General features: G+C 40.9%; 1 protein-coding gene across 4 annotated transcripts in view; it reads right to left on the bottom strand.

Annotated features, from left to right (window-relative positions):
- The window catches only part of stx3b (syntaxin 3b), a 41,699-nt gene extending 23,584 nt beyond the window's left edge, over positions 1–18,115 (bottom strand). For all 4 annotated transcript variants that reach the window (XR_015851313.1, XM_088343944.1, XM_088343942.1 and 1 more), the window contains exons 1-2: positions 17,721–18,115; positions 48–122 (exon numbers count right to left, since the gene is read on the bottom strand). Coding sequence is in view for 3 of the 4 variants with exons in the window: in XM_088343944.1 (XP_088200070.1) it covers positions 48–122; positions 17,721–17,750 (105 nt within the window). In the remaining variant the exon portion in view is untranslated. The remainder of the gene's footprint in view (positions 1–47; positions 123–17,720) is intronic.
- Between the last annotated feature and the right edge of the window lie 499 nt (positions 18,116–18,614).

The following is an 18,614-nucleotide window of genomic DNA, read 5'->3' as shown; positions in this document are numbered from 1 at the left end:
CTTAAAATATTAACTTGCCGCAAAATGGAAAAGTCTGAAAAATTCACCTGGGTGAAGAACTCGTCCATGAAAGCCGCGTTGTCCATGGCGATCTCCACTTCGTCGTCATCTTGATTGCACGTCTGAATATAAAGACCCACAAATAGTGTCACCATTTGAAAGCCAAAAATGGATTCCCGTAATGTCTTTGACGCAGTTATTCCATCAAATAAACCATGAATTTACTCGTGCATGTAAACACATTCGAGTGATACATGTTGAGGTTTTTGCGTTTTTCCTTGCCCTCAGGTAGGTTTTAGATCAGGGGATGGTGTCATAATAGTCTGTGGTTTGCAATAATCTGTGGTCTGTGCAGCCCTTTGAGACTCTTTGTGATTAAGGGCTATACAAATAAACAGGACTTGACCTGACTCATGCTGAGGTTTTGAGTTTTCCTTGCCCTCATGTCGGTTTTAGATCAGGGGATGGTGTCATAATAGTCTGTGGTTTGCAATAATCTGTGGTCTGTGTACCCCTTTGAGACTTCCTGTAAATAAGGGCAATACAAATAAGCATGACTTGACTTGACTCATGCTGAGGTTTTGGGTTTTCCTTGCCCTCATGTAGGTTTTAGATCAGGGGATGGTGTCATAATAGTCTGTGGTTTGCAATAATCTGTGGTCTGTGTAGCCTTTTGAGACTTCCTGTGATTAAGGGCTATACAAATAAACGTGACTTGACTTGACTTAATACGATTCCCTGTGCAGACATGCAGTTTCCTTCATCCCAAATATTTTGGGACGCGTAGTCCAGAGGCAAGTGATAGAAGCAAACCCGAGCTTACTTCATAAAAAAGTCCAATGAATACTAGTTGATTTATCCAAGACATTTTAGTTTTATAACCAGCTCTTTTATCCATCTATATGTAATGTAAGTCCATGCTTATGACAACAAGTATGCAGATTTGTTAAGTCTCCCGATTTGGTCGGAAGACTACCGCTTTGGCTACGATTCTCATGCCTACTGATCTGAGAGCAACATCTACCGATTTCTAAAAAAATTTTTCTTGGGCGCCGGAATTTTTTTGTCACTGAAAAGATATGTGAACAAAGTTTTCCTGATTAAAATGTAGCCGAATTATCCGAAGTCTTTATCATCGTCTTTTTCGCCGTTCTGCACCGGAAAAAGCTTTGATCGAGACTCGGCAATCATAATCTCTGTAAATATCAATCTGGTTGGAAAGCTGAATACTCTCGTCGTGTCATCCATCGCGTCGGAAAATAAAATCTCCCGATTTCCCGTTTCTGAAACTCAACATGAATGAGTATGTTACTTTGTTGAATTTGGTCTATCTATCTATCTATCTACCCTGGTCATATCCATCGAGAGGGGTGACTGACAGCAAGACAAACGCATTCAAAAATAAAGAAAATAAAAAAGGGAAAAAGTAGCAAAAAACACAAAAAAATTTTGGACCATGGCCAACCCAAATGCCCAAACACACAAACAAGTTAAGCACCTCGGCACCTGAGTTGGTCATGCTTTCGTCCCTCCAGATGAAACATGGGATGAGAAAGCGGCCATGTCACTCGGGTCAGGGTGACACAACACACTCTTTTGTTCAACAGCAGGGCCCGACAGCTTTTGCTGGTTTACCCCCGCCGCATCATACAGGTGCCCTGCCCATCCCTTAAAGCACGCGTTTTCCTCCCGTTTGACGACTACACTTTGGATGACTTTCTATCCTATGGTTATGGGTTTTAACGCACAAAAATGCGTTTATTCGAGGAATCAACTCCTTGCCCTGAAGAATTCTCGTGCCGGCGTGATGAGGGGGCCCTATCGTGGCTGCAAAGGTGAAGGCTAAGCGGCTAGCGGCGTTATAAGCCTTCGGTACCGTCCGTAATCATGGTGAATGTGAACTCTCTGCCAAAATAAGACCGACGAACTGGCTGTGTTGGTGAAAAACATCAAAGCGTACAGGGAGTGCAGTTCGCTGTGTTTTACGAAAACGTGGCTCACGTCTAGCATCCCGTACGCTAACGCGGAGCTATTAGGGACAGAGACACAAAAGCCTGCGGGAAGCGGAGAGGAGGTGGACTCGCAGATTTCCATCGGCTGCAGGGACGTCGAACTTTTGGCCTAGCGTGTGACGTCATCCACTCCGCTGTTGCTAAACTACAACACAGCACCCCAAGGCCATCCTATTAATCTGTTAATGAACAACAAAAGGATACTGCTGGAAGTGTGAATTTCCCTACGGAGATGAATAAAGTACCTATCTATCCATCTATCAAACATCCCACAATCCTTTTACAACACCTCTCCACCCATTCCTATCACCAACAAGAGCTGAATTTGTCAACATGTATAAAACCATCCTTTAATGTCAAAAGTTAAATGCATAAACAACATCGACAACCTTACCTAGATCCTGCTTTGTCCTTGTAATCAGAATACTCAAACGCCTTTTATAACCGGGTTATTCAGGTGTCTCTCGGTGTGTAAACGGAAAATTGGGATCCCTTCAAAATGACGGCTTCTGATTCGAGACTATTGCCTGCACCTAAACGCAGTCACCGACTACCGTAAATTCAGGTCTATAGAGCGCACCCGATTATAAGCCGCACCCACCACATTTTAAGAGGAAAACCGATTTTGTACATACACAAGCCGCACCTGTATATAAGCCGCACGCGCCCACATTTAAACATGTAACACAAACACAAAATTAACCCAAACCCGACTTCGAGTCCCGCGATTGAAACTAAATGTCCCTCATTAAAGTCCACGGTCCAAAAATCACAGCCGGCAAAATGAACGGAAAATGATACCGGTACTTAAGGTTTGATGCGGACCTGCAGAGTCCAGGTCCTGTTGAAAGTAATCCAAGGAAAAAATTGTATATTTCCAAAGGGCGGGGAAAATATATCAGATGAACACATTTACTCACTCAACTCCTTTTTCTTTAACCAACTTTTTACCCCCTCTTCTTTCCTTGTCTGTCCTACACCTTTAGCGGTCCCCACTTAAACTCGGCACCCCGCGTTTGTTCCGCCCCTCGTTTTTAGTTCACCCGTGCAAAACATATCAGAATAAGTGTCTAAAATAAATACAAATAAATACATTACAAAAATATACAGTTGCAAATACATATTATACATGGGTTACACATATTTACAAAGAAAGACTGTACACCGAGAGAGTTTTCAAAGGTTTAATAATAATAATATAGCTTTGACAGGGCAGTTAATGGTAGCAACACTCGAGCGCCACTAGCGGCCGTTAGAAAAATGACATAAATTGGCCGCATCACTGAATAAGCCGCAGGGTTGAAAGTTAGGGAAAAAGGTAGCGGCTTATAGTCCGGAATTTACGGTACATAAAAAAATCCTTAGTTTGACTATATTTTAACATAGGTAAACGAGTTTGTGTTTTTCCATTTATAGCATTTTAGGGCCGCCATGTTTTTTGTAACGATAATCAAATAACAATCCAGCCACGCACGTTTAAAAAAATGCACCGTTAAAGACCTCCTGTTAAGCAAACTAACCTCAGGCTAAAGTAGCAAGAAAACAACTCCTGAGTACACAGGGAGGCTTGTGGAGTTAGTTTGATAAAATAAGGAGGAAGTTTGAGAAGGACATAAAACTACAACCCAAGCAATCTTTTTTTTGTTTTTAATAATTCTAAACAGAGTTACCAGTAACTTATGTTAAAGAAAAAGCTGTGCATTGTGGGTCAAATTTAACTAGTTAATAGGTATGCACAAAAACATTGTTTCCCACCGATACAGATGAAATGCTGCTTCTGGATACTGATAATTTTTTTTACAACTGCATGCTATGTTTAAAAAAAATAAAAATAAAATCAAACACACGTCCTATTCAGGCAGCACGGCGGCGCAGTGGTTAGCGCATGTGCGGCACAGTTCATGTCATGGGAACCTCCTGCGTGGGTTCAAATCCAGCTCCAGACTTCCTGTGCGGAGTTTGTATGTTCTCCCCTTGCTTGCGTGGGTTTCCTCCGGGCACTCCGGTTTCCTCCCACATTCCAAAAACATGCATTTCAGGTGGATTGGCCGGTCCAAATTGTCCCTAGGTGTGAATGAGCGAGTGAGTTGTCTGTCCCCGTGTGCCCTGCGATTGGCTGGCAACCAGTTCAGGGTGTCCCCTGCCCACTGCCCGGAGATGGCTGGGGTGGGCTCCAGCCCCGCGACCCTAATGAGGATAAGCGGTAAAGCTGATGAGATGAGATGAGACACATCCTATTCATTTTATGTGCCTTTATTTTTGTTTACAATGACAATAAGATGTTAAATCGTTGCCAAACAGGTCTCTAAAAAGTACTTCTAGAATTGGGGAGACTAGAGCTTGACTTTATAAATCAATAGATCAATACTTACTTTTTTGTAAGCATCAACTATAATGAAAATATTTTGCTATGAGCACTGTTGGGAATTAATTATCAAAATGTACCGTTTACCAAATTGTTGGAATTACCGTAAATTCCGGACTATAAGCCACTACTTTTTCCCCAAACTTTCAGGCCTGCGGCTTATTCAGTGATGCGGCCAATTTATTTCATTTTTCTAACGGCCGCCAGCGGCGCTCGAGTACAAAAGCTAAGATTTAGACCGGTGGACTATATGCACCGAGGAAGACTGCAACTTCTTGGCTTGACTAGCGGCGAGAAATCTTTCACTAAAACTGGCCGCACGCGAAAGGCAACTTTTTCGCAAGTCTTCCAGTGAATCCTGACAGCGTGGGGCAGCATCAAAAAATCCACCATCACCAACGGGTTCCGAAAAGCCGGTCTGCTGCGTGACGGAAAGAGGGCACAGAATCAGGAGTGGATGGGAGCGGGGGACGACGTCTATATGACACCGTTTCTTTCCGACACTGAGGAAGACGACTTTGATGGCTTCAGTTCTAAGGAGGAAGATGAGGACGGTTTACCCTGATTTTTACAAGTACGGTATGTTTTTTTTACCAGACCCGTTTACTGTGTTGCGAGCGTGTTGCTACCATTAACTGCCCGGATGAAAGTTATATTATTATTATTATTAAAACTTTGAAAACTCTCTTGGTGTACCGTCTTTCTTTGTAAATATATGTAACCATGTATAATATGTATTTGCAACTGTATATTTTTGTAATGTATTTATTTGTATTTATTTTGGACACTTATTCTGATATCTTTTGGACGGGCGAATTAAAAAGAAGGGCCTAACAAACGCGGGCTGACGGGAAGTGGGGACCGGTAAAGGTGAGTGTTTGTGGACAAGGCGGACAATAGTGGATACATATTTTTCCCACCCTTACCTTTGGAAATATACACTTTTTTCTTTGGATTACTTTCAACGGGACCCGGACTCTGCCGGTCTGCATCAAACCTTAAGTACCGGTATCGTTTTCCGTTTATTTTGCCGGCTGTGACTTTTGGACTGTGTACTTAAAATGAAGGATATTCAGTTACAATCGCGGTACTTAAAGTCGGGTCTGGGTTAATCTTGTGTTTGTGTTAGATATTATTAATGTGGGCGCATGCGGCTTATATACAGGTGCGGTTTGTGTAAGTACAAAATCGGTTTTCCTCTCAAAATGTGGTGGGTGCGGCTAATAATCAGGTGCGCTCTATAGTCCAGAATTTACAGTAGTTATCTGACTACATTAACCAAACACAACCAACATTCACCCAAAAATCATGCGCGCTCGTTTCTTGAGAGAAAAGTGATCAGGAAAGCCGACATTTGCGCACGGGGGCAGATTTATTTTCCCTAACAGAAGAACTAAGTGTACTCCATCGAAAATGGCCGAAGTAGTGACGTTGAAGTCTGTGCGGGAAGCCTTCTTCTGAAGTCCTTTAGCTTTTTCTCATTGGCCCACGTCTCCCCGCAAGATGGCGTCTCGGCTCCTCCCATGGGCGTGCCAAGCCGTTGTCTTGCACCCACCGTTCTCGCAACACAGCGCCTTGATGTCTGGCTTCTCAAAACAACACCGCCTCCACGAGCCCTGATATCAAAATTCCCTAGACAAAATATTATGCATTTCAAACAGCCTGCCCTGACCTTGTACATTGAACTAAAGCCCACTCAGTGAAAATCTTCATTGCATTATGCGTCAATCGTATAAAATACTTTATAGTCAAATGTATAAAATCCTTTAGCACCATCACAGTTATGGCAGAAAGTGCAAATGATTATAGGTGAGGAGGGGTCACTTGTAAACACTACACAAGTAATGTCACATGCCTTGGCTAAGAAAAATCTATATCTCATTCTTATCAGGCTGCATTCACTTTGCTCGACGTATTAGTAGCTATAGCACATTTTTGAAAATATGCAACAACATCAGGGCAAATGTAACGTTCGGGCAATGACTGTAATTGTCAGGTCATGTTTATTTGTATAGCCCTTATTCAAAGAGTCTCAAAGGGCTGCACAGATCAAAGACAATTGCAAACTATTATTACAGAGTATTATGACACCATCCCATAATATTGTCAACATTAAATATAGGTCATTCATATGCTATAGAATAGAAGTAAATGTAAATGGTCTGCATTTCTATAGCGCTATTTCAAGTCAATGAAAACCTCCCAAAGCGCTTTACAATGTGCTTCACACTTTGCCCTTTCACACAGTAACTAACCGATAGTTACCTTGCATGACGCTGCTAACTACCTGCTATCAGGGGCATTAGGGATTCAGTGTCTTGCCCAAGGACACTTCGACATGTAACTCGGAGGAACCAGGGATCGAACCTGCAATCTCTTGATCCCAAGACGATCGCTTTACCTCCAGGGCCAATGGTTGTTTAGCTGTTTATTTGGTCAGTTGGAACAGTGGTTGGTTTGTTTGTCAGTCAGTTGGTTGGCTGGTCTTCTGGAACAGTGGTTGGTTGAGCTTTTTTTTGGGTTAGTTGGTTGGTCTGTCGTTTGGAGCAGTGGTTTGTTGGTTTGCAAGTTGTTCAGAAAGGCGGTTGGTTGGTTGGTTGGTTGGTTGGTTGGTTGGTTGGTTGGAACAGTGGTTGATTATCTGGTTGTTATGTTTGTTGACAGGTTGGTTTGTTGATTAGTAGGTTGGTTTGTTGATTAGTTGGTTGGTTGTTTGTGTTTGTTTGTTTGTTGATTAGTTGGTTGGTTGGCTGGTCAATTAGAATAGAATAGAATATACCTTTATTGTCATTGTTACAAAATGGGTTAACATATTGTGACAACGAAGTAGTTAATTGTACCAGTAATTGGTTACTTGGTCAGGTTGCTTGTTGATTGGTTGGTCAGTTATGGGGTTGTACCAATGGTTGTGTAGTTGTATATTTGGTCGGTTGGAACAGTGGTTGGTTGTTGTTTTTTTTCTTGGTCGCTTGGTCGGTCGTTTGGAGCAGTGGTTGGTTGGTGGGTGGGTTGGTGGATTTGTAAATTGTTCAGAACGGTGGTTGTTTCGTTGGTCGGTTGGAACAGTGGTTTAGTGGCTGGTTGTTAGGGGCCGGTCACACAGACATTTGCGGCTGAATCACGGCTAAAATTTTGCGTTTTTTTTTTGCCCGTGGTTGCCCGCGATGGAAAATGCGCAAAATTGGCCAACCTGCTGTTCATCGGTGGTATGCCCGCAAAACACGTCGGCGACTGTTCCGCTTCCTCATCGCGTCATTTCTGCGTCATTTTCTCGTGTGGACCACGGGTATAAAAGCTCCCGAGCCGGTGTTGTGCCCAAATCCGACTCCTACGCAACACATCCACCCCCCCCCCCCCCCCACCCCCCCACCCACTCGCGTGAACACGCATTCTGCTGCGATCGCTTTTGTGGGAAGCGTGCATTGACGTTGGTGACTTTTTCATCCGCGTTAACAAACGCATTTTGTAGAATACGATCGCACTTTATTGTTTAAATAAACGCGTTATAAAGACTAGGATCTCCCAATTGTTATAATTAGCTCGCTTTATTGTTTTAATAAGCGTTTTATATAGAATACGATCGCTTTTGTTGGAAGCGCAGCAGAATGCACGTTCACGCGAGGGGGGGGGGGATTTACTGCTCGATTACGTTCACAACAAAAACAAAGACGGAATGGTTTAAGTTGTATTACATTCCCAACAAATGCAAGACGAAGTGGTTTTGGTTATATGTTCGCCATTCCATTCCCTAAAAGTGAGATAAAACGAGGTAAAAGTGGGGATGCGAATCTCGACAGGGATGCATTTCTCGGATAACACCGGGCTGTAGAAATCATAACCGCTCAAGACACAGTCCAGTGAAGATCAAGATTTCAAGCTATGGCATCATTTTTATTTTATTATCTTGAAAAGAAATGTCAAGAAATAAAAATGGATTAAGACGAGGTCACTACGCTGACGGGGATCCATGTTCACCCCCTTGACGTCTCGAGCACAACTGACGTGTGCTCGGCAAATGGCGCTGTATATACGCGGAGAAAGGCGTTTGACTGTCACACGCGTAACACGCTAATTTCACGTAATAACACCGCGATACAGGCGCAGAACATGCTATTACCATGCTCCACCCACGATTACCCGCTGAAATTTCCCGTCCTACCCATGTGTAACCACGCCCTGGCCGCGGCCAGAGCACGTCGTTCCGCGTCATTTCCGCGTCATTACCTCGTGTTGACCACGTGTGCGGCACGCGGTTTAACACGTGCTCAAACTTTTGAGCAGCTCAAAAGTTTTGCGCGCGGCCAACCACGTGTGAATTTCCGACCGCGAGTAAAGCACTGCTGTATCTCGTCTATATAGCGGTCTCAAAACGTCCAACAGCGCCCAACAGCATCTGCTTCACGGACAGAAATTTCTGGCCGTGGTTCAACCTTGATACGCTCGTGAAAGGCTGTGTACCCGCGCTCGGAAGAAATGAGCAGCGCAAAACATTTTCGCGCTGCCACCCGGGCGCGAATTTCCGACCTCGTGTTAAGCACTGCTGTATCTCGTCTGAATGGCGATCTCTATGTGTCCAATAGCGTCCGCCTCAAAGGCAGAAATTTCTGGCCGTGATTCAGCCGCAAATGTCTGTGTGACCGGCCCCTTAGTTTATTGATCGATTCGTCGGTTGCTTGTTTGTTGATGAGTTGTTTTTTTGTTGGTTTGTTGGCTGGTTGGCCGTTTTAGGCTTGGATTTAAACATTTCCACTGAGGTTGCAGATCGAATCTCAAGGGGAAGAGCTTGTGAATATTAGTGACTAACGGGTCGCTTTATTTAATCGGACCGATTACTGTGACACCATATTTGGCTGTTTTCGGTCTAAAAACTATTGGCCCAATGATTATAGTGCATCTCTACTCATTGCTATTGTTTAATAACCAAAACCAGATTTAGGTATATCAAACTCAACTCTAAAATTCCCACCCTGGATGTCCCACCTCCTCGTTCAAAGGCCGTCCTGCCCCCATACATGCAAAACAAAATGCGCACTAAAAAAAAGTCACAAGGTCGGTAAACACAGATGGCACAGCAGGTCGAAGACGCAGCTGCCATCTTAATAAACGCAAGTCAACCCACTTTCAGAAATAGTCGTACTCTGCCGGCGGCGTTTACACACAACTGGAGTAAATCTGCATTATGCATCAGATGATATTGCCGAGTTAGATCGCAATTGACGATAAGAGTCCTTTCTTAAAACTGCAGACGTCCGAAGGGAGTACTTAAAAAAATATGTGGCTTTTATGCACCCTCCACGACTCAAAACTCATTATCTTGGTCATTAGCTAAAGTTAGAATGATTGTGATGTCATCTAAAATCATACCTGTCAAGCTGTACGTTTTTATCGTACAAAGTATGTTTATTATGCATTTTAAGACGCGTACGACGTACAAGAAAATCTGTTTGGAAAAATTTAATTTTGTCAATGATGAGCACCCTCCGGTATACACCGACTATCACCAAATGACAAATCAATCAAGTCAAAGGAGTTTGCCGCGGTAGCCTCTATCTCGGTATCGTTTTTTTCGTTGCAAACAAAGCGAGCGGTTTGATGCTACTTTGCACATGCGTCTGCCGCCTGGGGATTTCCCATCATGCATCATTCCAGGGTAGTTGTGTAGTGAAAGGAAGTCCGTCTCTTTTTAGAGAAGCGGCTTTTTCGGCTCAACTCATTAGAGAGCCGGCTCTCAAACGGCTCACTTGCTTTGATGATTGATATTACGAATTATGTTGTATAAAGAAGTGAAGAAAAAAAGAAGTATAAAAGGAGAAAATGAAAAAAGACTGGTTTGTGTTTATCCCTTGAATCAGTATATTACCAACAATAATTTCATGCAGAAAATGAAATCCTAATTTGAATAAGAAAATGTATTATTCTACTTAACTATATTTGCATGTATTTTTTCCTTCTACAGTAAACGTCCAAGCGACTCAATTTTTGAACTTTTTTTATAATAAACCTCATCCATGTCGAGCAACTCTCACAACAAAATATTCATTAACAGTATATATGATATAACGAAACACATGTGCAATATAACATGTTAAACTACATAAATAAACACTGTAAGGGAAAATACGACATTTTGTCAGGGCATGGAGCCCTGGAGCTCGACAGGTATGTCTAAAATTGACAGCATTCTCAAAATATTCCTTCCTAATTTTTATCATAAAAAGACAAAATGCCATGTTTGGATTAGTAGAGGCTCGAAGAACTTAATTGTTGATAGAAAATTCCCATTTTTCGGTTGCACTAATATAACTTAGGCAAGTCTATTAGCACTACATTGTAAGTATACAAAACTTACAATGTATTTTTGCCTATTTGTCTTTAAACTCATTTTTCGCTATAAATTTATCATGACACGTTTACCCTGGAGTGCCATGTCTCATCTCGCTGCATAAATTGTTTCACTACGTTGTCGTGTACAATAAAGACTATTTCATTCAATTCAATTCACATCCTGCAGTGTAAAATGAATGAATGAAAACTTCATTCGAACATCAAAAAAAAACAGAACAAAAACAATAAATCAACAAAATAACATTACATTATATGTTCGAAAAGGAACATATTTGGGGGCCTGAGAGATTGACGTCAATAGATGGACACTGTTTGATCTCGTCTTGAAATCTGTTCCAAAGCTTGACTCCACACACAGACACAAACATAATTTTCCTGGTGGTTCTCACCTCTGGGATTATGAATTTACGACAGCCCCTTAAGTTATCATTTCCTTCTTTCCGAATGAATCATTTATGGATGTTTTCTGGCACTGTTTTTGTTGACCTTAAATAGCAGTTGTGCAGTGAAAAATGTTACTAAATCATCCAATTTTAATCATTTGGACTGCAGGAATAAAATAGGAGTATGATCTCGATATCCTACCCTGTGTATGGTTCTAATTGCACGTTTTTGGAGGATAAAAAGGGGCAATTTATCACGACGAGTTTACCCTGGAGTGCCATCTCTAATCTCACATACATCGTTTCACTACGTTGTCGTTTACGACAATAAAGACTATTTCATTCAATTCAATTCACATCCTGCAGTGTAAAATCACCTATAGAGATGGTCGTGACTTAGAATGTTAGAATGACGTGAAAGCTAATTTTAACCCCCAGCAGCGATAACAAAAGACCGATTGAGCCGGATCCACTCGAAGCTGCTGAATAGAGCCAAGAGCTAGAGTTGGTCCGATCTGGTGTAAGTGGCTAACTTTGGCAAGTAGTGGGAGAAGCTACTAAAACGCCAGTAAAAGATTGAATTTTTCAAGCATCCGGACACTGAATCAAATAGCTAAGTGCTAACAATAACAGCGATCTAGAGGCTGCAGCCAAGGGGCTAACATGAGTGACTAGAGAAGGAAATGGTGGGAAAAGTGCCAGAAGCCTAAATAGCAGAGTTCAGCATTGTTCAGCTGTGGGAAATAATTGACATTGAAGGATGAAGCAGGAGCAGCTGACAATAATAAAATCTGCCGTAGTAGTAAGATGGCAGCCAATCAGCCTATTTAGAGGGCCATTTCAAAGTTCTAAACTTTGAAGGATTTTATACATTTGACTATAAAGGATTTTATACGATTGAATACGAATTACCTTTAATGCAAAAGATATTCACTGGCTGGGCTGTGGTTCGATGTCAGGGCACCCTGGTGGAAAATGTTTACAGGAACGGCGGGAACGGGACGTAAGGCTGATAAGATAATTAGTACATCCAGACGAAGAAAGGCCCCAATGACATACGTAGAAACGCTCGGTGTTGTTTTGAGTATTCCAGGCATCGCAACGCTCTTCGACGAGATGGTGAAGCCCAGGGGGGGGGGCTTCCTTGGCACGCCCATGGGAGGAGTCAGCATGCCATTATGCAGGGAGAAGATGGCCAATAGGAGAGAGCTAAAGGCTACCCACAGACGCCAATGACACTAATTCGTCCGTTTTCGATGTAGTACACTTAGTTCAATTGTTAATTAAATTAAATCTGCCCCCGTGTGAAAATATCGCCTTTCTTGTTGATCTTTTCCCTCAAGAAACAAGCGCGCATAAATGTTATAAATAAATGTTTGGTTAATGGAGTCAGATAACTAATTCAAACAATTTGGTAAACGGTACATTTTGATACTAATTTCCAACAAACCCTAATATGGAGCTCAAACCCTTGTTCCCAACTCTAAACCCTTAATCCAGTTTAATACCCTAATTAGGAACCTAAACCATAGATTCTAACCCTAGCCCCAATCCCATTTTGGAACCATGAAATAGGTTTAAAACCTATACTGTATGTGAAGCCTAAGCCCTAGCTCCCAACACCTAACCTAAGAAACAGGGCAACAATTTCAAGCATTTACAAGCACTTCACCTAAAACTAAAGCCTTTTTCAAACCTTGAAAACACAGCATCACTTTCTTTTTTGGATGCGTTTGCAAATTCCTTCCCGGAAAACACAGTAAAGTAGGAAGGAGCCTGATAAGCACCAGCTTCCTTTCATGACCACAAACTCAGCAAAATGAACTTCTAAAACGTGATGAACAGTAGGCATCAATGTTAAGTCATGAAATATCATTTTAGATTAAAAAAAAATAGTCCACATATAATATTTGTCATATTTACAAGGTGTCAAGTCAAGTCATGTTTATTTGCGACGCCCTTAATCACAGAGTCTCAAAGGGCTGCACAAACTACAGACTATTATGACACCATCCCCTGATCTAAACCCTACATGAGGGCGAGGGAAAACTCAAAACCTCAGCATGAGTCAAGTCATGTCATGTTTATTTGTGACGCCCTTAATCACAAAGAGTCTCAAAGGGCTGCACAAACTACAGACTATTATGACACCATCCCCTGATCTAAACCCTACATGAGGGCGAGGGAAAACTCAAAACCTCAGCATTAGTCAAGTCATGTTTATTTGTGACGCCCTTAATCAAAGAGTCTCAAAGGGCTGCACAAACTACAGACTATTATGACACCATCCCCTGATCTAAACCCTACATGAGGGCGAGGGAAAACTCAAAACCTCAGCATGAGTCAAGTCATGTCATGTTTATTTGTGACGCCCTTAATCACAAAGAGTCTCAAAGGGCTGCACAAACTACAGACTATTATGACACCATCCCCTGATCTAAACCCTACATGAGGGCGAGGGAAAACTCAAAACCTCAGCATTAGTCAAGTCATGTTTATTTGTGACGCCCTTAATCAAAGAGTCTCAAAGGGCTGCACAAACTACAGACTATTATGACACCATCCCCTGATCTAAACCCTACATGAGGGCAAGGGAAAACTCAAAACCTCAGCATGAGTCAAGTCAAGTCATGTTTATTTGTGACGCCCTTAATCACAAAGAGTCTCAAAGGGCTGCACAAACGACAAACTATTATGATACCATCCCCTGATCTAAAACCTACATGAGGGCAAGGAAAAACTCAAAACCTCTGCATGCTTCTGCTCGCGGTTTTCTGTTGGTGTAGCCTAAAAATAGTGAGAATAAGAAAAGGATTGTTTCAAATACAGTCCAAAAACGAACCCAAACCCCCAGAAAAAAAGTTTATTGAAGCGCATCTCAGAAATGCAAATGCCACACGGGTAGATTGATAGAGGCTGCAATGATGATTTAAGCCAGAAGATGGCAGCAAGAAGAAAATAGTCAAATTCCGGACAGCACCTTTATATAAAAATACTAGTGAAAAAGGTATCTTTGGACGGAACCTCTGTGTCCTTTTTTAAGTCAAGTTAAGTCACATTTATTTGTATAGCCCTTGATCACAAAAATGTCTCAAATGGCTGTACAGACTACTATTACAGCATCCCCTGATCTAAAACCTACAAGAAGACAAGGAAAAACTCAAAACCTCAGCGTGAGGAAATAGGAAACCTTGAGAAGTGGTCATCCCTCTTCCAGGATGACTAAGGTGGAATAGATTTAGCACTGGGTAACAGTACACAAACATAGTACATACTTTTATGGATTTTCAAAGTTCTCAACGTCCTTTCTAAATAAAAAATAATGATAAAAGCTCCTTCTGTACAAAACCATGGCATAAAAATAGCAGTTTTTTTTAAACCACGTTTTTTCTTTGCTTTACTTGACGACTAAATAAAACTACCGTATTTTCCGCACTATAAGGCGCACCTAAAAGCCTTTATTTTTTTCAAAAGCTGACCATGCGCCTTATAATACAGTGCGCCTTATATATGGCTCAATATTAAATTCGCAAGGTCTCGCAACTTACGCAACAGCCGCCGACTCGATTTTCCCCCGAACGCGGAGTAGTCCGCGGTGTATGCTGGGATTTATATACCGGCGTTTCATTGGCTAACCAATGTGTCAATCATCTTTTGAATCGATCGCTATTGGCTAAAGTTATTCGGAGCCTCGGACAGGCTAGAGGGCCGAAACAAACCCTGCAATTGGCCGAAAAAGATGTGTCAATCATCAGTCAAATCGATCGCTATTGGCTGAAGTTATTCGGAGCCTCGGATTGGCTAGAGGGCCGAAACAAACCCTGCACTTGGCCGAAAAAGATGTGTCAATCATCCGTTAAATCGATCGCTATTGGCTGAAGTTATTCGGAGCCTCGGATAGGCTAGAGGGCCAAAACAAACCCTGCAATTGGCCGAAAAAGATGACTGAATAGCAAGCTTGCTAAACTACGCCATAAAGTAACATGTTTTATTAGTCTGTATTTGCAAATAATTTACTCTCCTGGATTTACTTCACTCACGGTTGTAAGAAGACCATGATTGCGTATAATTATTGAACGTGAGAACTTAGGTGAGTTATGCGGCTTTATATTTTCCCGGTATCTTGTTTTAGAACGATCTTGATGTTGCTGTGATGAGTTAAGTGAATTAAACTCAATTCCAAGTGTTTATTGTCATATGCACAGTAAAGTTGCGAGCGGAAATAGAAACTAAGGAATGGTTGGCATTTCTTGAATTCCAAGACTTTAACCTTCCGAATGATATTTGAAATGACGCATTTAAGTGACATCGTACGGACACCGCATCCGCACGTGTCTACGACACGTATTTGCTTCTTTGCAAGCTTTGGAAATGTTAAGGGGGTAATCAGTTGGACTGAACCATCTGACTGTTTTGTCGACGTTCCCATTGTAGCGCCTTATAATCCGGTGCGCCTTATGTATGGAAGATATAGGACCAAAAACTATTTTGTTGGGAGTGCGCCCTATAACCCGGTGCGCCCTATAGTGCGGAAAATACGGTAATAATAAATGAAGGTGTCTTAGGGACAGAACCTTGGCGTCCTTTCAACGTCATTTTACCTTTTGGCTAGATAAGTAGGAGTCAAGGCCAACAAATTAGACATTAGATTATTAATATTTCGATGATTCATTGATGAAATAATGTAACTGAATGAATGAAAACTTTATTCGAACATTAAAATAAAAAACAGAACAAAAACAATAACTCAACAACAAAATAATGTGACATAAAATGTTCGAAAAGGGGTAGTATGAAGCAAATGCTTATATTCCCTACCCCTTCATCTTCCCTATCAAAAACACCATTTATAGAACAACAATTGTAATAATATTAATAATAACAGTTATGATATAACAATAGAAACAATAACACAAATTTAACCATAGTTGTAGACGCACTTTTCCCAATCTTCCGCATCACTCATACCCCATTTTCTTCATCTCTGTATTCGGCCGGGAATGTATTTTTTGTATTTAAATTTGAACAAGTGAATAGTTGGACATTGTTTGATCTTGTCATGTAAACTGTTACAAAGTTTAACTCCGCACACAGACACACGCATACTTTTCCTGGTGGTTCTCACCGTTGGGATTATGAATTGACTACAGCTCCTTAAGTTAGAATGTCCCTCTTTCCGAATGAATCATTTGTGGATGTTTTCTGGCACTATGTTTTTGTTAACCTTAAATAGCAGTTGTTCAGTGAAAAATTTTACCAAATCATCTAATTTTGATCATTTGGTCTGCAGAAATAAAATAGGAGTATGATCCAGATATCTTACCCTGTGTATGGTTCTAATTGCACGTTTTTGGAGGATAGAAAGGGGCCAAAGTGAACTTTTGTAATGATCGTCCCAACTGGATATAATTAACATTAAGGAATTAAGAAAAGGACATTAAAAATTGCTCAAGGTTCTAATAACTCAATTGTATTTTGTTTGTTAAACACTCAAAGCAGATAGATAGATAGAGGTATAAAGATATAGATAGATAAATAGATGTCTAGAGAGATATAGATAGATAGATGTCTAGAGAGATAGAGATAAAGATAGATAGATGTCTAGATAGATATAAATATAGATAGATAGATGTCTAGAGAGATAGAGATATATAGATGTCTAGAGAGATAGAGATATATAGATGTCTAGAGAGAGAGATATATAGATGTCTAGAGAGATAGAGATATATAGATGTCTAGAGAGAGAGATATATAGATGTCTAGAGAGATAGAGATAGGTAGATGTCTAGAGAGATAGAGATATAGATAGGTAGATGTCTAGAGATAGAGATATAGATATAGATAGAGATATAGAAGGATGTCTAGAGAGATAGAGATATAGATAGATAGATGTCTAGAGAGATAGAGATATAGATAGATAGATGTCTAGAGAGATAGAGATATAGATTGATAGATGTCTAGAGAGATAGAGATATAGATTGATAGATGTCTAGAGAGATAGAGATATAGAAGGATGTCTAGAGAGATAGAGATATAGATGTCTAGAGAGATAGAGAAAGATAGATAGATGTCTAGAGAGATAGAGATAGATGTCTAGAGAGGTAGAGATATAAATGTCTAGATAGATATAAATATAGATAGATAGATGTCTAGATAGATATAGATATAGATAGATGTCTAGAGAGATATAGATATATAGATGTCTAGAGAGATAGAGATATAGTTAGATAGATGTCTAGAGAGATAGAGATATAGATGGATAAATGTCTAGATAGATGGATAAATGTCTAGATAGATAGATATAGATAGATAGAAATATAGATAGATAGAAATATAGATAGATGTCTAGATGGATATAGATATATAGAGCTATAGATAGATAGAGCTACAGATAGAGTGATAGATAGTTATAGAAAGAGCGATAGATTGATGTCTAAATAGAGATTGATAGATACTTTATTCATCCCCGTAGGAATTTCAAAATAGTCAATGTCACAAAAAGTTTCTTCATGTTTAAAAAAAATTAATTTATTCTCATTTAAACGACCTCGATAAAATATATGTGTGTAGTTTAGAAAGAAATTGACAGAAGTCAAAGAAATAATAAGGACTCACCGCTCTCAGCTGCTCCAAACGGTCCTTCATCTTTCAAAGTGATGAATAAACGTTCTAAATGATTGAAAAATGATCGGAAATAATGTAAAGAAGCTGGCTTTCGGTGTGTTTTACCTCAGCCAGCTGGCAAAGCTAGCTGACCGACATACAAGCGAGCGTCTCCGGTGGCCTTGAAGGCAACTTTAACCTGTTTAACAGTCTTCACGGTTGTTGAGATAAAAGTCGCTTTTTTGTGTAAAAAGACGATTTTCCTCTTTGGGTTCTCCGGTACAATATGGCTGCTGTTTTCGGGCGAGTAAATCTCCTCGCTCAGGGGATTAAAACAACAGTTGTGCGGGGAAACATAATCTCTCTCCGTCCGTTGCTTTCCTCCGGTAATCATTCGGAATGGTGACTTTTTCTTTTTTTTCACACTAGCGCATGCGCAGAGGGGCGCCGGGGCACGAGGATGAAGCCGCGCCCACTGCCACCTGTGATGACGGGGCGTTCAGGTGTTGTGGGAGGAAATTTGCCATTACTTCAACGATCGACGTTGCAGTTATTTTCGGGATGTGAAATGAATTTATACATTCTTTATTTGTGTCATATCTGCGTGGTAGTTCTACACTTAAATGCAACTTGATAGTAATGAGTTTTTTCGCTGGGATGTAACCGCGCCCACAACCACGGTGCGTTCAGGTAATTTGGGAGGAAATTTCCCATGACTTCGACTACCAACGTTGCAGTTATTTTCGGAATATTTCAGATCACATATGAAATTAATCTATACATTCATTATTTGTGTCGTATTTGCGTTGTAGTTCTAAACTTAAATGTAACGTTATCGTAAACTAACGCGTTTTTTCGCTGGGATGTAACCGCGCCCACAACCACGTTGCGTTCAGGTGATTTGGG

This window comes from Urocampus carinirostris, chromosome 9 (assembly GCF_059441175.1).
Source record: "Urocampus carinirostris isolate Australia breed hairy pipefish chromosome 9, RoL_Ucar_1.0, whole genome shotgun sequence".
NCBI lineage: Eukaryota > Metazoa > Chordata > Actinopteri > Syngnathiformes > Syngnathidae > Urocampus > Urocampus carinirostris.
Note: the sequence above shows the minus strand (reverse complement) of the source record. Positions and strands in the feature narration are given on the sequence as shown.